General features: G+C 52.5%; 1 protein-coding gene and 1 long non-coding RNA gene across 5 annotated transcripts in view; one reads left to right on the forward strand and one right to left on the reverse strand.

Annotated features, from left to right (window-relative positions):
* Nucleotides 1-21,447, forward strand: part of CCDC197 (coiled-coil domain containing 197) — a 37,922-nt gene that overhangs the window by 12,187 nt on the left and 4,288 nt on the right. Inside the window, exons 1-5 of one of the 4 annotated variants that reach the window (XM_059879180.1) lie at nucleotides 12,669-12,725; nucleotides 13,418-13,674; nucleotides 14,929-15,011; nucleotides 16,765-16,943; nucleotides 20,193-20,303. In XM_059879180.1, coding sequence (XP_059735163.1) covers nucleotides 13,568-13,674; nucleotides 14,929-15,011; nucleotides 16,765-16,943; nucleotides 20,193-20,303 — 480 coding nt within the window. In that variant the 5' untranslated portion in view covers nucleotides 12,669-12,725; nucleotides 13,418-13,567. 4 annotated transcript variants of the gene reach the window in all.
* On the reverse strand, nucleotides 1,079-12,319 carry LOC132343379 (uncharacterized). Its single transcript, XR_009492206.1, has 3 exons — nucleotides 8,752-12,319; nucleotides 3,366-3,462; nucleotides 1,079-3,025 (listed from the first exon to the last, which is right to left on the reverse strand). It is a non-coding gene; the product is annotated as an uncharacterized lncRNA (long non-coding RNA).

Here is a 21,447-nt window from a genome sequence, read left to right on the forward strand (position 1 = left end):
TGGGCCAGCAGAGCTGGGCAGGCCACGCTTGAGGGCTTGGACTGTGGGGGAGACGATGGAGGGATGGTTTGGTTTCCTTTGGGGCTGCCAAGATGGGCCTTTATTCCTCCTCTGTATCGGTCCAAGGCCAGCATTTCAGAGGATGGGTAGCTTGCTTCTCAGTCAGCGACCCAGGTTCCCAGGTTGCACTGACATCCCTTAAAGTCTGGCATCACCTGCAGGTCTGGGGTGGGGCTGTCACAGGTTCCAGGATTCTGGAGTCTAGGAAGACTGAGATCAAGGTGACGGCAGACCCAGTGTCTGGTGAGGGTCCACTTCCTGGCTTGTGGGTGGCTGGCTGTCTTCTCACATGGCAAGGAGCAACTGGGGAAGTTTCTCTCCTTTCTACAGCCTAGAGCAAGGTATATGGTGGTGGTGGGGGGTGTTGGGAGGAGCAAGGGGGGAGAGATGGAGGCAGTGAGGGAGGAAGAGAGACAGAGAAAGAGGGTCTTGGTTGGGAAATACTTGAATGAAAGTTTGGGGTGGGTGCAACTCCCACTTCATTCTGGGCCTTCAGAGCTGGGGAGCAACTCCACACAGCAGAGAGAGAAGGTCATGGACCCAGGAAGGATACAGCTGAGGAGGGCATTGTAGAGGACCAGCCCTGCATATGGAGGCAGAGGTGGGTGGGGGACGACCTGCCTGCATTTCCCAGGAAGGACAGTCAGGCTCCGACTGGTGAATGGTGGGCGCTGTAGACAGTGAGCCTACTGGGGAGGGCAGGGGGCGTCCAATCTGGGTGGAGGTAGCCAACCTGGAGCAGGGGCCTTGGAGGGCAGGAGAACAGAGGTCCTGAAATTGGTAGAAGTCTTGGGAAAAGCTTTGGACGCAAAGGGCCAGAGACCCCGGTGAGCTTGGAGCCAGTTGGAGCCATGCTTTGACGGGGGGAAGGGCCCTGTGGACATCTGGCCATGTCTGCTTGGCCTGCATGTGGGGCCTCTTCCTGGAGGCCCGGGGGCCTGTATATAGCATCTGTGACTCTGCCCCATCCTGGGCAGATGCTGGGAAAGAACTCTAAATCTCATCAAGGGGACAGAGCCCAGGGCGGGTTAAGAAGCCCTGGTCTCCTGTCCACACTGTACTGACTGCTCCTTTGCTCTCAGATCCCTGCTCTGCCCTTCAGTGCCTGGCAGGCTGACCAGGGCATCACCCAAGACCCCCTGCCCTCTGGCTTTTGACAGGGTCCAGCCAATGGGAAGCCAGGTGGGCGGGACAGGGGAGTGAAGTGAAGTGAAAGTTGCTCAGTTGTATCCAACTCTTTGCGACCCTATGGACTATAGAGTCCATGGAACTCTCCAGGTCAGAATACTGGAGTGGGTAGCCTTTCCCTTCTCCAGGGGATCTTCCCAACCCAGAGATCAAACCCAGTTCTCCCTCATTGCAGGCGGGACAGGGGAGAGGTCCGGTGTTTATTTGTCCAGCTCCTCCTCTGCTTTGGGCCCGAGTTCGGCTGTGGCTCTTTGGGAGGCTTCTCACCAGGCTCCAGGTCATCATTTCCTCCCGGGGACGGTGCCAGCTTCCCACTGTTCCTGAATTCCGAGTGCCTCAGTCTGTCCTGGTACCCTTGATCCTGCCCACCTCTCTGTCCCTTCATCAGCTCCTCTTCATTCAACCTTTGGCATATGCCTGATGTATCTTATAGATAAAATACAGCATATCTAGTTAAACTTGACTTTCAGACATACAATAAATACTCCTTTAGTCAAAGTGATGTGGTTGTTTTAGTTGCCAAATCGTGTCTAATTCTTTGTGACTGCATGGACTGTAGCCCACCAGTCCCGTGTAATCCTCTGTCCATGGGATTTTCCAGGCAAGAAGATTGGAGTGGGTTGCCGTTCCCTTCTCCAGGGGATCTTCCTGACCCAGGGATTGGACCCAGGTCTCCTGCATTGGCAGTCAGATTCTTACCACTGAGCCATCAGGGAAACCCAGTCCACGTATAGCAGTCCCAATTATTTCATAAGATACACTACACAATTCCCTGCTGTTTATCTGAAATTCAAATTTAACTAGGTGCACTGTATTTTTCTTTCTAAATCTGGTGATCCCACTTACAGGGCCCCTAATTGGCGGACTAACGTGTCCCTCAGATCACAGGCATTTCCAGTCACCCCTGACTAGAAGAATAGGTTGGATTTGAAGCACTTACACTCTGCCTGCATAGACGGAGCTATCAGTTCAGTTCAGTCGCTCAGTTGTGTCCGACTCTTTGTGACTCCATGAATCGCAGCCGCCAGGCCTCCCTGTCCATCACCAACTCCCAGAATTTACCCAAACCCATGTCCATTGAGATGCTGATGCCATCCAACCGTCTCATCCTCTGTCGTCCCCTTCTCCTCCTGCCCTCAATCTTTCCCAGCATCAGGGTCTTTTCAAATGAGTCAGCTCTTCGCATCAGGTGGCCAAAGTATTGGAGTTTCAGCTTCAGCATCAGTCCCTCCAATGAACACCCAGGACTAATCTCCTTTAGGATGGACTGGTTGGATCTCCTTGAAGTCCAAGGGACTCTCAAGAGTCTTCTCCAACACCACAGTTCAAAAGAATCAATTCTTCAGCGCTCAGCCTTCTTTATAGTCCAACTCTTACATCCATACATGACCACTGGAAAAACCATAGCCATGACTAGACGGACCTTTGTTGGCAAAGTAATGTCTCTGCTTTTTAATATGCTGTCTAGGTTGGTCATAACTTTCCTTCCAAGGAGCAAATGTCTTTTAATTTCATGGCTGCAATCACCATCTGCAGTGATTTTGGAGCCCAGAAAAATAAAGTCAGCCACTGTGTCCACGGTTTCCCCATCTATTTGCCATGAAGTGATGGGACCAGATGCCATGATCTTCATTTTCTGAATGTTGAGCTTTAAGCCAACTTTTTTACTCTCCTCTTTCATTTTCATCAAGAGGCTCTTTAGTTCTTCTTTACTTTCTGCCATAAGGTTGGAGCTATGGGCTGCTTCTTTCTCGTATTGCGGTGGCATCAAGTTTCCCTAAGGGCAAGAACACAGTCTAAAGATGAGGGGACTGACCCCGACATCTCCCCAGTTGCATAGCATCAACCCCTAAAATGCCCCCAAGACCATGCACAGAGGCCCTCCTGGTCCTGTTTCCATGAGCAGGCCCTGGCTGTCAGTAGTGACGTGGCCAAATTCTCAGACTCAGCTCTGAGCTCACAGCAGAACCCTGAGGGGGCTGGCATCTAGGACAGGACGCTTGGAGAGAGAGGGCAGGGTGTCAGATGGGTGTGAAGTTTCTCAGACTCGCTCCCCTGCCACCAGCTGGAGAAGATGCTCTGCCTTTCTGGGACTCCCGTGATGAGATCAGACCTACCTGGCAATGATCTTCCATTCTCAGCCCAGGATGCGGAGCCGTCATTAGATCTGCGCAGGTGACGTAATCAGGAGTGTGGCTCACTGTATTCACAGTCCTGGGGATGGGGAAACCGTGGGACCAGGTTAGAACTTGATTCTCCCTGAGCCCCTTCTTCCTAGTTTCAGAAATCCATCCTCCTTCCTCCTTGCGGCTCCAGCTTGGTCTCCTTCGCCCCATTCATCTACCACTGCCAGCATTTTTAGGGACATTGGGACACCCCCAACACCCAGAGAGCCAGCAGAAGTCATCCCAGGGGGACTCAGCCCTCACATGGGGCAGCTCATGGCACAGGGTCTGGGGGCCTCGCCTCCGAGCTGAATGATGGCATGACCGCCCAGGGTCAGGTAATCCCTGGAGAGTTTGGGAAGTGCTGAGACTCCCCCTGGTCCACTGTGAGGGGGTGGCTCTGACAGCTGGGAGCAGGTGGGGTGGGCGACCCAGAAAGAACAGGCCCTTTTTCCAGCTTGGCTGCAGAGCATTCAAGAGAGGGCCTGGCCTTAACCGGAAACGGCTGTGGACCTGAAAGTGGCACAAATTCTGGCTCTGGGAGTGGACCCACGCCAGGCAGAGTAAGAGTAATAACAGTCTCTTTCTGGGGGGGGGGGTCTTGTGAAAGTTGCTCAGTTGTGTGTGACTTCTTGCGACCCCATGGACTATACAGTCCATGAAATTTTCCAGGCCAGAATACTGGAATGGGCAGCCTTTCCCTTCTCCAGGGGATCTTCCCAACCCAGAGATTGAACCCGGGTCTCCCGCATTGTAGGTGGATTCTTTGCCAGCTGAGCTACAAAGGAAGCCCAAGTGTATGTGTAAATCAGCTAGTTTAATCCCCACAACTACACTTCAGGTAGGTATACATTAACCCCATTTCACAGAGGAAGAAACTGAGGCTCAGCAAGGCCAGGCAATGTGCCAAGACGGGACAGCTCGTGACTGGAGAGGAGCCACTGAGGAACGTCACATCTGCCTTCAGTGCCATGCTGAAATGTGACATCAGTCTGCTCCAACAGTCACAGCGTGGTTATGAAAACACAAGACTTCCTATGAGGAACTAGGACTTAACAAGAGACACTATGAGGAGACCTAATTGGACTCAGTGTAAGGAAGGGAAGATGTTCTGGCAGTCAGAGTGGCCCAGAGGTGGACAAGGTGACTTTGGGAGGGACGGAGTCCCTGCGATTGGATATATGCAACTGAAGAAGCTGGTCGCATTTTCTGAGACCCTGGTAATAACAGACACTGTACTCTGGGTTCTCACAGCTCCATCACACAGACACTGCTGTCCCCAATTTACAGATGAGGAAACTGAGGTCCAGAGAGATTAAGTGACGATGGTTGTGCACGTGACTGGTGGGGGAGCCGTGACTTAAAACCAAAGATGTGTGTCTCCAAAGCTGTGCTTGAACCCATACATCTATTGAGCACCTACTATGTGTCTGGTACTATTCTTCTCTGTGTATGTGCTCAGTCACTAAGTCCAGCTCTTTGGGACCCCATGGGGTGTAGCCCTCCAGCCTTCTCTGTCCATGGGAGTCTCCAGGCAAGAATGCTGTGGTGGGTTACCATTCCCTTCTCCAGGGGATCTTCCTGACCCAGAAATTGAACCGGAGTCTCCTACTTTAGCAAGCGGATTCTTTACCACTGAGCCACCTGAAAGATATACTATTCTTTTAGACACTAAGATTCCAGACGGACCATTCTTTGTCCTGGTGGACATCAGATTGCAGTGAGGAGAGAGACAACCCAGAGTAACAAGACCAAAATAGAACTGAACAAGAATGTTGTTGTTCAATCGCTAAGTCATGTCTGACTCTTTGTGACCCCATAGACGGCAGCATGCCAGGCTTCTCTGTCCTTCACTATCTCCCAGAGCTTGCTCAAACCATTGAGTCGGTGATGCCATCCAATCATCTCATCCTCTGTCGCCCCCTTCTCCTCCTGCCCTCAATCTTTCCCAGAATCAGGGTCTTTTCCAAAGTGTTGGCTCCTCACATCAGATGGCCAAAGTATTGGAGCTTCAGCTTCAGTATCAGTCCTTACAATGAATATCTAAAGTTGATTTCCTTTAGGATTGACTGGTTTGATCTCCTCACTGTCCAAAGGACTCTCAAGAGTCTTCTCCAGCACCACAATTTGAAAGCATCAATTTTTTGGTGCTCAGCCTTCTTTATGGTCCAACTCTTACATGATTACGGGAAAAACCATAGCTTTGACAATATAGACCTTTGTTGGCAAGGTGATGTCTCTGCTTTTTAATATGCTATCTAGATTTGTCATAGCTTTTCTTCCAAGGAGCAAATATTTTTTAATTTCATGGCTGCAGTCACCTTCTGCAGTGATTTTGGAGCCCAAGAAAATAAAATCTGCCACTGCTTCATTTTTTCCCCAATTTTCCCATTTTCCATTTTTTTCCCAGAACAAGAATGCAGTGAGACCAAAGGTGAGCTGAAGTCAAGAGGGTTTGAGATGGTCAGGGGAGGCCACTCTGAGAGGTGCATCTGAGCTGAGATCAAAAAGGCAAGAGGGAGAAAGTATTGATGTTATGGAGAGCTGAGAAAACAGTGCTCTTGGCAGAGGAAACCACAGGTACAAAGGCCCTGGGGTGAGCCAGGGGAAGACCAATGAGGGGAAAATGGCCGAGATAGGGGACCAGATCACTGGGGACCTGGTCCTCCAGGGTTTAATTTTCTTTTGTAATTATTGGAAGGTTTGTAAGCAGCGGTGTGCTGCAGACAACTCATGCCCACTCCTGACAATCATCTGTTAAATCTTCAGGATTTTTTGCCTGTTGTTAAACTATTAGTAGCTTGAAATCAGCCACAGTGGGAGTATTTACACCATGGAAATTGGCAAGCACCACAGGTCATGGCTTTGCACCCTGGGAAGCAGGTGGTTAAGCAGTTATCTGCATTGCACTGGTTTTAGACAGGGAAGTGGGCAGAGGGGATTTGCTCTTGAAGGAACCCTCTCTGGCTGCAGGGAGGAGACTGGCCTGCAGGAGACGGAGAAGTAGGATGCCCGCAGGGACAGTCACTGCATTGGCCCATGTCGGAGAGATGGGGGTTTGGACCGGTGTGGGCCAGTGGATGGATCCGAGTGGTTCTGAAGGCAGATCCAGTGGGCCTCGTTAAGATGACCCCATTACTGAAGCTCAGAGCAAAGAGGTGACCTGCCAATGTTACAAGGCTGGAGTGTGGAGGAGCTGTGATTGAGCCCAGGCCTTTCTGTTCCCTATACCTCAGTGTTTCCCCAGATTGCCCTGAAGACTCTTCCTGGGGAAGGTTATGTTCTAGGACAAAGAGGAAATAATTAACGGGTGACCCTCAGCCCTAGTGGGCTTCCCTGGTGGCTCAGTGGTAAGGAATGTGCCTGCCAAGCAGGAGACGTGGGTTCAATCCTCGGGTAGGAAAGATCCCCTGGAGAAAGAAAAGGGCAACCCATTCCAGTATTCTTGCCTGGGAAATCCCACTGATGGGGAAGCCTGGGGAGCTACAGTCCATGGGGTCGCAAAGAGCCGGACACAGTTTAGTGACTAAACAACTCAGCCCTCGCTTCTTGTGGTTGGAGCAGGCCCTTCCCACACCTCTTCTCGAGGGCAGTTCCTCTGAGCTGCTGTGGGGGGTGTGGGGCGTGGAGGGAGCCAAGATGTCATGGCAGAGACATTGAAAGGCCCAGCCCCCTTGATGGGCCCTGGGGCCCCGGCCAGTGCCCTGTCCTCTGTCCCAGGAGGGCCTGGAGGCCTCGGAAGGGCTGCCCCAGCTCTAGTACCCGAGACCTTCCTGGGGGGGGCGGGGCAGGTTGGGGGGACGCAGAGCAAGGATGAGGGCTGGAGCTGGGACCTCAGAGGACTGGGGTGGGAGGGAGGGTTAGGGACATACCTGAGAGTCTATCTCGGTGGGGGTGGGGAGTCTAAGCAGTGCAGGGTCTTAGCAAGATTCTGGCAGAACCGCTATGCTTGTCTGCCTCATGCTCGCTACGCCTTCACCCACACCCCGCAACTCCCCCATCCACCCGTCACCCCTCCTCACCCCCCACCAGCTACATAGACTCCCCACCCCTTCCCTGGAGCCGGCCTTGGCACCAGCCCCAGCAACAGGGCTTAGCTGCTTCAGGCCCTCCCTCTGTGAAAACTCACTCTCAGACAAGCATCCTGTGCCAGGTGGGCACTGCCACTGTGATCTGGAGGGAGTGAGAAGGGAAACTCAGGCTGGTAGAACTCCTACCAGGTGTCAGGCAGAGCTGCTTGCTTTTCTCAAAGAGTTAGAGGAAGGTTTCCCCTCATCCTCTGTCCCCAAAATATTAATCAGATCCTAAAAGCTTATTCCTATCCTTCTAGAGTTTCCTCTTTGTACACACACACACGCACTATTTTTACCAAAATGAGATGCTGTTACATGTTCTATGTGGATTATTTCATTTAATCCTGGGTTGTTATTAACTCTAGTTTGCATTTCTGGAAAATGAGACTCAGAGAGGTTGTGTACTTTTCCTAAGGTCACACAGTTGGTCGAACTGCCTGGCTCCACAGCCTCACTCTCTGCGTTCTGGGCATCATCATCACCTCTGGATGCAGAAGGCCAGCTTTGTCCCTGTTGAGGGGCGTTTGGGGGCTGCAGAGCAGGCAGGGCTGGAATTCTGCGCAGAGGCCTGATCTGCCATTCCCTTCTGCTGTGCTGTGAGACTCAAGCCCTGGGGTCAAATTCCAGCCTCACTGTCCTTGTTAAAGCTTTTCAAAAGGGGATTCTATTGCCATTTAATTGTGGCTCTGCCCTTGAAGTGGGCTCCCAGCTGTCTATAATGGACAGCTTGACCTTGAATTTCTCTCTCCGGAAGCCCAAGAGATAGAGGCTTCCCTGGGAGGTCTGGAACCCGGGCTCCTCCGCAGCGGTGGAACCTTGGCACTTCCTGCCTCCCTCACCTTGATCTCCACTTTTCTGAAGTTCCTTTCAGCCCCGAGGTAAGCTCCTGACTCCTACCCTGGTCGCTGTAGGTCGCTGGAGAGGGGTGGGGGGAGGTGGGGTGGGGTGTCGGGGGGAGGAGGGTTCAGGGCAGCTTAGTGGTCTGGAAGGAAGTGGGAGTTTAAAAACAGGTTCTGGACCCCCTAGACCAGGGTCCAAATCCCGAGCAGGACCTATGCAGTTGTGCAAGGCCTGCGCTCCCAAGATTCCCAATTGGTTTTACGGCCTGCCGTCGCTGTCTTGAAATTCTTAATTTTCTGAGTAAGGGGCCCAGCTTTTTCCTGTTGCGCCGGGTCCCCACAGATTGCACAGCCAGCCCTGCTACCCATTATGAGCCATGTGCCCTTGGCAAGTGACCTCTCCTCATTGATCCTTAGTTTCCTCACCTGTAAAATGGAGCCATGCTTCTACCTTTTGCAAGGATTGTGCTGAGAATTCAAAGAGAGACTCCAGGCCAAGAGCCAGGCAGCAGTAAGTCCACAGCAGGCGTCGTGCCCTGGAAATTGTGGCTGTCTTTCTATAGGGCTCTGTGGGGCCCTGCATAGTCATGTCTGACTCTTTGAGGCCCTTTGGACTGTAGCCCCCAAGGCTCCTCTGTCCATGGAATTTTCCAGGCAAGAATGCTGGGGCAGGTTGCCATTTCCTTCTCCAGGGGAATCGTCTCAACCCAGGTATCAGACCTGTGTCTCCTCTGTCTCCCACATTGCAGGCGAATTCTTTACCCTCTGAGCCATCCAGGAAGCCCCATCTGTATGTCCAGACAGGGAGAAATATCTCTGGAGCCACATGCAGTCTGTCTCCCAGTCTTGTTCACGGGTGGGACATTTCAGGCCAAAAATAAAATCCTCCCTGGGAAGTGAATGGTCCACCACCTGCGCAACCCCCCTGCCTGTGGCTGTATTGGGTCAAGTGGTTTAGGGCCCTGTGTTGCTGGGAGATGAGGTTACAGAGTAGGGTGAGCCTGGGAAGAGATGGGGGTCTGGTGAGGCTGTTCCAGCAGCTGCTTTAGCAGAAGGCGGGTCAGTCATGTGCCCTTAATAAATGAAGGCTTGACGCCCGGGGATGGGGGCGCTGATGGAGCCTCCCCCAGGGCCACCTCCCTCAGTCTATATCCTTGGAGGACCCCATGTCCCAGCAAAACTCAACCTTCCAGACGCTTCTAGAATCCCAACTTCATAGCTCAGCAATTTCCCAATGGTGAGACCTTGGGCAACTTACTTAACCTCTCTGGGCCTCAGTTTCCCCATCTGCAAAATAGCAATTAAATGAGCTCCCACGTGGGAAGTGCTTACAAGTGTGCTGAAAGCATTAGACATTGCCACGGCTGGCCTGCCCGCCTCCCTTCCACTCTGAGCCCATCAGCAGGCTCTGAAATGGCAGTCTGGCCGTGTCTCTCCTTTAGCTGCTTATCACCTTCAGGATAAAGCCCAAACTCCTTATTCCATCTTCTCTGAGCCTCCGTGCAGTGAGCCCTGCCCAGGGTCCATTTCCCCTTCTAGAGTCAACAGCCTCAGGATTTGCCCTGGGAAACCTTCAGCCCCCACGGCAGAGCCCATGATGTGACTGTCAGTCAAGCCAAGGGGCGGGCACATGACCCAGGCTCAGCCAATTGGGCACATTCTCTAAGGACTTGGCCTCTTAAGGATGGAGAAGCTTATGGAAAGAGGTTGGAAGGATTCACTTGGGAGGTTATACCCTGAGTTCCTGCTGTCTGGATCTCCAGGGCTGCCCTGGGACCTGGTCCTCTCTGAACCTGGCTCTTCAGCCTTTCTTCTGATTCTGTGCAATCCCTCACAGCCTCTCACAGATGTGTTCTTTGTCCAGAGTGGCCCTGCCAGTTTCTGTTGCAGGCATCCCAAGGTCCTGGTGGAGATGCTCTGGATCCTGCTGGCAACTTCCCCAGACATATCCTGGCTTTGACCTTCACCTTCAGCTTTTAAGGATCCACCTACTGTCCTCACAGGGCTTCCCTTGTAGCTCAGTTGGTAAAGAATCTGCCTGCACTGCAGGTGACCTGGGTTTGATTCCTGGGTTGGGAAGATCCCCTGGAGAAGGAAATGGCAACCCACTCCAGTATTTTTACCTGAAGAATCCCATGGACAGAGGAGCCTGGCAGGCTACAGTCCATGGGGTCGTAAGAGTCAGACGTGACTTAGCCACTAAACCTACTGTTCTCACGATCCATGTCTGCTACTGTGTGTCTCTGAACATTTGTCTCTGCCAGTCCTCCTGCAGGAATGCCCTTTCCACCTTACTTCTCCTCACTCATTCTTTTTAAAACTGAAGTATGGTTGATCTATAATGCTGTGTTTGTTCCAGGTATACAGGAAAGTGACTCAGTTATCCATATGTACCTATCTATTCTAGTTCAGATTCCCTTCCAGTAGAGGTTATTACAAGAACTGAGTCGAGTTCCCCGTGCTAGACAGTAGGGCCTTGTTTAAGAGTGGGACACGACTGAGCGACTTCACTTTCACTTTTCACTTTCATGCATTGGAGAAGGAAATGGCAGCCCACTCCAGTGCTCTTGCCTGGAGAATCCCAGGGACGGGGGAGCCTGGTGGGCTGCCGTCTATGGGGTCGCACAGAGTCGGACACGACTGAAGTGACTTAGCAGCAGCAGCACCAGTATATATTTGTTAATCCCAAACTCCTAACTTATCTCTCCTCCTCCTTTTCCCTTTGGTAATCCTAAGTCTGTTTTCTATGTCTGAAAGTCTGTTTCTGTTTGGTAAATAGTCATTTGTATTTTTTTTTTAATTCCACATGTAAGTGATGTCTGCCATTTGTCTTTCTCTGACTTACTCTACTTGTTACAATCACCTCTAGGTCCATCCTCATTCATTCTTATCTTCAAGAACCACCTTATACATGCGTGCTAAGTTGCTTCAGTCATGTCCGACTATTTGTGATCTTGCGACCCCATGTAGCTCGCCAGGCTCCTCTGTCCATGGGATTCTCCAAGCAGGAATACTGTAGTGGGTTGCCTTACCCTCCTCCAGGGGATCTTCCCAACCCAGGGATCCAACCCACATGTCTTATGTCTCCTGCATTGGCAGGTGGGTTCTTTACCACTACTACCAACTGGGAAGCTTAAGAACCATCTCAGACATTGTCAAAACTGGGGGGACTTCCTCCGCCCCTCCTCCACATACAAGCCCCACCCCCAGGCCTGGCTCTGACCTTCTGGGCAGCCCCGGGGCTTCTCTCCCTTAGCACCAGCAACCCTTCATCTGAGCCCAAGGCCAGATCCAGGTCCACCTTTGTTTCTTGGTTGGTCTCAACAAATGCTTTCTGGGCTCCAGAACCATGGAGGTCAGATAGCGCCCTTGGGATCTGCTCAGGGACTCTGCCAGCTAAGACCGAACCCATTGCCTGCGGATGAAGAGTCATGAGGGGAATGCTGAAGAGTGCAAGCTGGGGAACTGTCCCAGAATAACAACCCAGCTCCTCTGGGTTGGCTGTTGCCCCATCCTCAACCTTTGGTCCAGAGCCTGCCCCAGCCTTAGTCATAGCCCCAGCCCCTGCCCAGCTCCAGCCACAGACCCGACCTCACACCCTGCCCTCAAGCCCAGGCCTGTCTCTGCACTTGCAGAGCCCCTGCCCTACCTCGGCCTTCACTGCAGCCCCTCCTGACGCTCTCCCCGGTGAGACCCTCCCAGGCTGCCCTCTGCAGAGCCCCCGCTCTGATTGAATGGGGCCTCCAGTGCGGAAGGCCAGGCCAGATAACTGGGCAGTGAATGCAACAGGTGTATCAGAGGCAGGCACTGTGCCCAGGTCCCCGCTGGTGACAGAGGCCCTGCACCAGGTAACAGGGCTGAGCATTAGGCAGGGGCAGGGCCAGGACCAGGTTTAGGTCCGGAAGTTTCCTTCTGTTCCCCCACCTCCCCTGCCCGAGGCCAGGCTTCATCCTTAGCCTTGTGGGGGGGGGGGGGGGTGGGTGGTGGCAGGGGGGTGGAGGAGAGAGGGGCTGAATCCTCCATGGTTGCTGACTATCCCACCTAGGGAAGTACCCAAGCTATAGCTACCCAGAATCAGGTTAAAGGAGGCAAAAAGGGAGTCCCAGGACAAGCCAGTAGGGTTTGGGAAACTTGCAAGGTAGGGTATCAAGAAAGATCAGCCTTGAAAGAAGAAGGGTAAAAATAGCCCAAGTCCACCCTACCCCCTACCCTGAGGTCACCAATGCCTCTCCAGCCCTTCCCTGAACTGAACCAGGGAGAAAAAGGCCCCCAGGAACTCAGGGAATCAGGCCCTCCACTCCACCCCCAGGTGAATCCTGCAATAGACAATGTCATGAGAATGGAAGCCAGCATTGTGACGTCATAGGTTGGCGATGGCTTTGTGCTCCCAGAGCTGTCCAGTGAGTCAGCCAGGCCCCTTCCTCCTCCCTGTGCTCATGGACCCCTGTCTGACTCTGGGGGCTGGAAAAGTTGACCAAGTAGCCCCTCCCCTTCTCACCCTGCTCCTCCCATGTGATGGCCTGGCCCAGCGGGTGGCCAATGAATGGCGTGCTTAGGGAGATTGTCCTCTTTTAGCCGTTTAGGTGAGCAGCCCAGGAACTCTTTGCAAGGCTGTGTTGAAACTGCCTGTTAATTAGGCCACCTTCCCAGCTTGACCGTGAGCTTATTCCAAGTGTCTACCTCGGTCTAGCTCTATGGACGCTCAGAGTATATGATGTCAGTTAAATGCATAAATGATTGGCAGGATGGGTGGGGAGAGACAGATGACAAAGGAGCCTCCTCCCTCTGTGGGCTACTCTCTGACTCTGCAACAGCTCTGCACCCTTGGACTCTTTCCTAAATGCTCTTGGAAGCCAGCACCTGTTGCAAGTCCCAGGCATCTCGGCGCCCATGGGTCTTGACAGTCCCCGTTATGGTGTGACAATGTCAATGATGCCACTGCAGAATGGCACCTTTGGTTCCTCCAGAGCTGGAGGCACTGCTCAAAGGCCCCAGACTTTGAATTTAATGAAACTGGAGTCCAGATCAGCCCTGCTGTACATCCTCAAGCTGGTCACAGGGGTCGCCTCTGAACCTCGGTTTCCTTTTCTAGGAAGCGAGACTGGAACCTGACTTCTGAGGACCGTCAGGAGGACTGGAAGAGAAAGCTGCTGCCTTGACTGTTGTCGTGGACACCCACCTCCTTCCTGCCTGGCCCACGCGGCCCCCATCGTCCAGAGTCGCCCGAGGTGGTGTGGCGGCGATGCTGGCGGCCAGGGATGCAGGCCAGGAGGCTGGCCCGAGCGATCCCGGCAACAAGGACAGGGGCCTGCAGGTGCTGTTCCAGGAACTCTGCCAACTCCAGGCCAAGTACGAGTTGTCCCAAGCCCTGCTGTGCCCCGGGCCCTGGCCCCAGGGCCACCTGCAGTGGCCTAAGCGGCTGGGACTGAGCAAAAATGCCTGAGGAGGCAATGGAAAAATTCCTCAGGGCCAGGAAATGGCCAGGGGGTGGGGGATGCCTGGAGTAAGTCAGGAGGGGTAGCTGAATTGTGAGTAGAGAGGGGTGGGGGCGCCTAACTCTCCCTCTTTGACTTCAGGCTTTGGCTGGCCCCAAGCCCCGCACAAGCTCAGTCTCCCAGCGTGAAGGAAGGGCTGTGGGTGGCCATCCCCATGCACCTGTCAACTCAGCCCTTCCAAAATCAACGTGCGAGGCTGCTGCCCTGGCTCCAAGCAGATGCCCTGGGTCCTTGCCCAGAGAGCCCCTTCCCTATCAGGCTGCCCACGAAAGCCTGAATTGGGTGCAAAAGGATGCATCTGTGAGCGATTTTTTGGAGAGAAGGTCCAACCCATCCATCATATTCTCACAGGGTTTCCAACCCCAATAATGTTTAGCACTGTGGCTTACCCCACGTGGTATTTGCAGCGGGAAAGACCGTTCTTTCTTGCATTTTTCAGGATGGTGTGGATGAGAAAATAGGGTCTGAGATGCAGAGTGGCTTGCCCTGGGGCACTCAGTGGTCACTCAGAGATACCTAACCATGGCCCTGTCTCCCTCTGCTCTCTGCCCTTAACTGCTGACCTTGAATGGGCCCAGAGCAGGAGACTCATCTTGCTTGGTGATGCCCTTGACTGTCAAGCCTGGCTGGGCAGTCCATGTGGCCGTCTCCCCTCTGGGGGCTGCTGGGGCCCCGACCTCAGATGCGCTGGGCGTTCCAGACCTGGTCCCCACCTTCCTGTGAGGAACTAGTTACGCCTGTTACACATGGCCCACCCAGGCAGAGAGGTGAAGCCCCTGGCCAGATGACTGGCTAGTGGGGGCTCAGGCCATCTGCCACCTGCTCAGCCTGCAGGAGGGGCTCCGTAGACCCCACGCCAGAAAGTTTCAGCCTTGCTCTTCCCCCCAGGTCTCCTTTCTTACGGCCTGACCACAGGCATCTATTTGACCTCTCTATGACTCAGTTTACTCAGCAGTAAAATGGGGGTGGAGAGACGCAGTCAGTGGCCCACTGATGGGGACAGTGGCCGGTCCAGCCCAGATCCACACGGCTCCAGAGACGGGCCCTTGCCAGGGGTCATGGCCTGGGGGTCTCCACACCACGTCCTCAAGTCTGGCTCACTCTACAGGCAGAGGAAGCTGAAGAGGGAGGTGGAGAAGCACAAGGTTTTTGAAGACTATCTGATCAAGGTCCTTGAGAAAATCCCCAAGGGTACGTATGGAACTTTTGCAGAAGGCCTGTCCTCTCCGCGACCACCTCCCAGCCTGGGACCTGGGCACGTGTGGCCCCACTGAACCTCGAGCTCACCTGCTGCATGGGAACCCACAGGCCCATTTCACTGTGGTCGAGCCAGCTTGGCCGCCAGCCATGTGACCTGTGTGGCAAGTTCTCAGCGTCTCTGTACAGTGAGGACAATGAGAGTTCTGTGGCCTGGATCACATTTCATCATCACATACTGGGTTGGCCAAAAAGTTCCCTTGGGTTTTTCTGTACCATCTTATAGAAAACCCCGAATGAACTTTCTGGCCAACCCCAAATCACAGTGCCTGACGTTCAGCTAGCACCCAGGAAATGCCAGCTATTGTTATTATCTCATTTGTCTTTGGTTTTGCTCTTAGGAGCTAAAATTACAGACATCTGCAATGGGTTTCTGTGTCTCGTTTGATCATGGTTTGTGCCAGAATCCACTGTGATCAGTGCTGGGAATTTGGTAGGAAATGGAAGGGAAGTCATAGTTACATATTTGTATTATTATCATCATATTATTATCTTTACACCATCAATAATAAAATAACTGTTATTGTTTATGAAATATTTACTCTGTGCTAAGGTATAAGTCCTCCTTACGAGGTGCCAGGGCTTCCCAGGTAGCTCAGTGGTAAAGAATCTGCCTGTCAAAGAACGAGATGCAGGAGACGCAGGTTTGATCCCTGGGTCAGGAAGATCCCCTGGAAAAGGAAATGGCAATCCAGTATTCTTGCCTGGAGAATCCCAGGGACAGTAGAGCCTGGCAGGCTACAGTCCATGGGGTTGCAAACAGTTGGATATGACTGGGTGACTGAGCATGCATACACGTAGGAGCTTCTGGGAACTGTATTACCTAGGCTCAGAGACGTTAAGGGACTCACCCAAGGTCACCCAGCCAGGAAGTGGTGGAGCTGGGTCTCAGACTTTGGTCTATCTGATTTCAGAGCCACTGTGCTAAGTGCTCTGGAGCTGTGGGAGCCCCAAGGACTCTGCCCTGGAGGTCAGGGAAGGCTTCATGGAGGAGGGGGCCACTCATGGAGCTCAAAGGTGTTCAGCAAAGGGGAACCAGCGCTGCAGGCAGAGGGAACAGCACAAACGTAGGCTGGAGCCCCGCGTGGTGTGTTTGGGGCTGGTGAGTTCCAGTGTGCTGGAACACCGGGGCCCGGCAGGGGTTGCTGGGAGGTGTGATTGGAAGGTTGAGCAGCACCAGAGAGCCTTGAGCACCGAGCCAAGGAGGGGCACAGGGCTCCAGTCCAAGCACAGGTCTTGATGTGGACCCAGCGCCCAGGGCTGCTGCCAGCAACCTCCTAGGTTGGGGCCTTCCTAGCCATGCAACCCTGTTCAACCCACCTAGAAGGAGCAAACACCAAGGCTGGGGCCTGTTCACTCAGGGCAGCAACGACCCCTGTCCTCTTCCTGCAGGCTCCCCCAGCCAGCAGTTTCTCCTGGGGGTTCCAGGGGATGGGGCAGGGCGTGGGGAGTCTCCTGCCTCGCTCGACAGTGATCCAGAATCACTCAATCCTGAATCCTTGCAGCCTTTCAAATGCTGAGGCTTCTCCTGAAGGGACAGGAGGTGTGGGTGATGGAGCCTTCTCAACTCTGAGGCTCCAGCTGACAGCAGCAGTTCCCCACCACCACCGTGTGAGCATCACTGCAGGGGGCAGGCAGGGGCTGGGCATTCTGTGCCCACCCATCCTGCCACGCACTGTCTCCGTAGGCTACAACCAAGGGGAGGAGCCGGAAGAAACCCCGGTGGCAGCCATGGTGGAGCACTACGGGAAGCTCTTCGCAGTCAGCCAGGACATCCAGAAGCGTCTCAAGGCCTTCCTCGAGATGAACCAGGCCGTCCACAAGAGCCTGGAGTCTCTAGAGGAGGGTCACAGGGCTCTGATCCTGGTAACAGCTGCCTGAAGCCTGGCTCATCCCCCTGGGCAGAGAACTGGGGTGTAGGCACCTACCGCTCTCTGCACCCCAGAAGAAGGCTTGGAGCAGGGGTGGGCTGCTGGGAATCTGGGTGGGGCTGTCACTCCAGAGCCTTGTTCTGAATCCCTTTCCCTCCGCTTCTGCTGGGTGTGTCCCCTGGAAAACTCAGCTTATACTTAAAAAGTAATCTTTGTGGTAGAAAAGTCAGGAGTGCTAGATTCAGACAGACTGAGTTTCAAATTCCTCTTTAGCCTCTGACTAGCTCCATGATCCTGGGCACGATCCTCTCTAAGCCTCAGTTTCTTCAACTGTGAAATGGGGGCAATACAACCTAGCTGGTAGGCAGTTGTGAGACACCGAACAGAAACTGTCTCAGAGTAAATGCCCCCAGAGGTCATCTCTCTCATATTTGGTTTATCTTCTAATAAATTCAACTTTCACCCCAAGGGATGGAAATTCCATGCAGAAGAAACTGCCCTGGCAAAGGCATGGCATGATGAATTTTTGTGCTGCAGCTGGGACCTGGGGACACGACAGGACAGAGGACAGGGACGTGGAGAGGGAGAAAACAGGAAAAGAGAGGCTGACGGGTTGGTTGATTCTTGCAAGGACCTGGCTTGGAGTTTGCAGCCAGTCTCTGCCCCCTAGTGGTAGCACTAAAAACCTACACCATTTTTTCTCTATCTCTTTTTTTCCTTTGAGGAAATGCAGTTCAATTCAGTTCAGTCGCTCAGTCGTGTTCACTCTTTGCGACCCCATGAACCGCAGCATGCCAGGCCTCCCTGTCCATCACCAACTCCGGAGTTTACCCAGACTCATGTCCATTGAGTCAGTGATGCCATCCAACCATCTCATCCTCTGTTGTCCCCTTCTCCTCCTGCCCCCAATCCCTCCCAGCATCAAGGTCTTTTCCAATGAGTCAACTCTTCACATGAGGTGGCCGAAGTATTGGTGTTTCAGCTTCAGCATCAGTCCTTCCAATGAACACCCAGGACTTTATGATGGACTGGTTGGAACTCCTTGCAGTCCAAGGATCTCTCAAGAATCTTCTCCAACATCACAGTTCAAAAGCATCAATTCTTCAGTGCTCATCTTTCTTTATAGTCCAACTCTCACATTCATACATGACTACTGGAAAAACCATAGCCTTGACTAGACAGACCTTTGTTGACAAAGTAATGTCTCTGCTTTTTAATATGCCGTCTAGGTTGGTCATAACTTTCCTTCCAAGGAGTAAGCATCTTTTAATTTCATGGCTGCAATCACCATCTGCAGTGATTTTGGAGCCCAAAAAAGTAAAGTCAGCCACTGTTTCCACTGTTTCCGCATCTATTTGCCATGAAGTGATGGGACCGGATGCCATGATCTTAGTTTTCTGAATGTTGAACTTTAAGCCAACTTTTTCACTCTCCTCTTTCACTTTCATCAAGAGGCTTTTTAGTTCCTCTTCACTTTCTGCCATAAGGGTGGTGTCATCTGCACATCTGAGGTTATTGATATTTCTCCCGGCAATCTTGATTCCAGCTTGTGCTTCATCCAGCCCAGCATTTCTCATGATGTACTCTGCATATAAGTTAAATAAGCAGGGTGACAATATACAGCCTTGACTTACTCCTTTCCTTATTTGGAACCAGTCTGTTGTTCCATGTCCAATTCTGACTGTTGCTTCCTAACCTGCATACAGGTTTCTCGAGAGGCAGGTCAGGTGGTCTGGTATTCCCATCTCTTGAAGAATTTTCCACAGGTTATTGTGATCCACACAATCAAAGGCTTTGGCATAGTCAATAAAGCAGAAATAGATGTTTTTCTGGAACTCTCTTGCTTTATCGATGATCCATCGGATGTTGGCAATTTGATCTCTGGTTCCTCTGCCTTTCGTAAAACCAGCTTGAACATCTGGAAGTTCACGGTTCACGTATTGCTGAAGCCTGGCTTGGAGAATTTTGAGCATTACTTTACTAGCGTGTGAGATGAATGCAATTGTGTGGTAGTTTGAGCAGTCTTTGGCATTGCCTTTCTTTGGGATTGGAATGAAAACTGATCTTTTCCAGTCCTGTGGCCCCTGCTGAGTTAAGGGACAGTGTGAAAAGCACTTAACATGCTTTATCTCATTCAGATGTCACACCAGCACCCCAAGGTAGGTGTTTCTATTCCTAGAGCTGAGACTAGGGGAGGTGAGTGAGGTGTGCAAGTGCAATATTGGATCCCAACTTTATTGAAAATTTTAATATTTTGCTCATCATACATTATTTTTTGCATTAACTTTGATTTTTAAAAACATCGCATTAAAATATTGATGATATTAGTTCTGAGCCAAGTGTTGCACTTTAGTCCCAGGCAGGCTATTTTTCTCATTTTCGAAGTAAGGAAACGAGGGCTCAGAAAAGTGAGGAGTCATGTATATCCTGTGTCCCCCAGCACATCCTCACGGGGCCTGGCGGGGGAGTGTGCCCAGCACAGCCTGTGCCCCAGAGGCCTTCACAGCCTTATCCCCAACCCAGGGTCCTCCCAGCAGCCCTGCAGCCGGAAGGGCCCAGACAGGTGGTTTTGCTTATGGAGAGTGAAACAGGGTTCTAGGAGCTGAGCTGGGATTCAAACCCCAGTTGGCCTGAAAAGTGAAAGTGTTTGTCACTCAGTAGAGCTTCCCTGGTGACTCCGGTTAAAGCGTCTGCCTGCAATGAGGGAAACCTGGGTTCAGTCCCTGGGTTGGGAAGATCCCCTGGAGAAGGAAATGGCAACCCACTCCAGTATTCTTGCCTGGAGAATCCCATGGACGGAGGAAATTGGTGGGCTACAGTCCACAGGGTTGCAAAGAGTCAGACACGACTGAGTGACTTCACTTTCTTACTTTCATGTCTGACTCTTTGCGACTGCATGGACTGTAGCCCGCCAGGCTCCTGTATCCATAGAATTCTCCAGTCAAGAAATACTGGAGTGGGTTGCCATGCCCTCCTCGTGGGATCGAACCTGGGTGTCCCGCATTGCAGGCAAATTGTTTGCCACCTGAGCCACCAGAGAACACCTAGACATACCTTTCCCTACATCTCCTGGTGCTTTGAATGGCTCTGACTCCCCCCAGAACTTTCTGATCCCCGAACTTTTCACCCCCACTCCCATCCTCGCTCAGACCACCCTGAGCACTGAGCTCCTGGACCAGGCCCAGGGCAGATGCCCCCGGGGAGGGTCTGCTGCATCGAAGTGACCCAGCCACCCTCACCGCAGCGCCTCAAGATCCGGCTGTGCCAGCTGCAGAGGAGGTGTCACCGCAAGCAGGAGCAGTGGCAGCAGCTGGAACATGGATTCACCCTCCAGAAAGACGTGGGCAGCTGTGAGGTGAGCTCAGTCTGCTGGGTGGGTGGGGGTGGGGCAAGGGCTGGGGGCTGCTGTCTCCTCCATAATATCAGCCCTCAACACACACACACACACACACACACACACACACACACACACCACTTACCCACTTCTCCCTCACGGCTTGTTGTTGTCGTTCAGTTGCCAAGTTGTATCTGACTCTTTGTGACCCCATGGACTGCAGCATGCCACTCTTCCCTGTCCTTCACCATTTCCCAGGGTTTGCCCAAGTTCATGCCCATCCAGTCGCTGATGCCATTCATCCATCTCTTCCTCTGTCTTCCCCTCCTCCTCCTGCCTTCAGTCTTTCGCAGAATCAGGGTCTTTACTAATAAGTCAGTTCTTCGCATCAGGTGGCCAGACTAGAGGAGCTTCAGCTTCAGCATCAGTCTTTCCAGTAACTCTTCAGGGTTGATTTCCTTTAGGATTGACTGCTCTGATTTGGTGGCTATTAGTTTTCAAAGGGCTTCTCTAAGATGAGGCAGATGCTGAGGCCACAGGCTGTTAAGGTAGCTGGGATGCCCCCATTCAGGCATGTGCACCCCTAAATAATGTGATTCTTATTCGTATTCTATTTCACCTTGGAGAAGAGTGATGCTCAGAAAGAATAAGTCAGGGCTGAAGTCAAGGGACTTGAAGCTATGGTTTTTCCAGTTCTCAGGTATGGATGTGAGAGTTGGACTATAAAGAAAGCTGAGCTCCGAAGAATTGATGCTTTTGAACTGTGGTGTTGGAGGATACTCTTGAGAGTCCTTTGGACTGCGAGGAGATGCAACCAGTCCATCCTAAAGGAAATCAGTTCTGAATATTCATTGGAAGGACTGATGCTGAAGCTGAAACTCCAACACTTTGGCCACCTGGTGTGAAGAACTGACTCATCTGAAAAGACCCTGATGCTGGGAAAGATTGAAGGCGGGAGGAGAAGGGGACGACAGAGGATGAGATGGTTGGATGGCATCACTGACTCAGTGGACATGAGTTTGAGTAAGCTCCGGGAGCTGGTGATGAACAGGGAAGCCTGGTGTGCTGCAGTCCATGGGGCTGCAAAGAGTCACGACTGAGCGACTGAACTGAACTGGAGTCAGGAGCCAAGATTTCTGGGTTTAATCCTTTGAGCCTCTCTTTC

Source organism: Bos taurus, chromosome 21, assembly GCF_002263795.3.
Source record: "Bos taurus isolate L1 Dominette 01449 registration number 42190680 breed Hereford chromosome 21, ARS-UCD2.0, whole genome shotgun sequence".
Lineage (NCBI taxonomy): Eukaryota > Metazoa > Chordata > Mammalia > Artiodactyla > Bovidae > Bos > Bos taurus.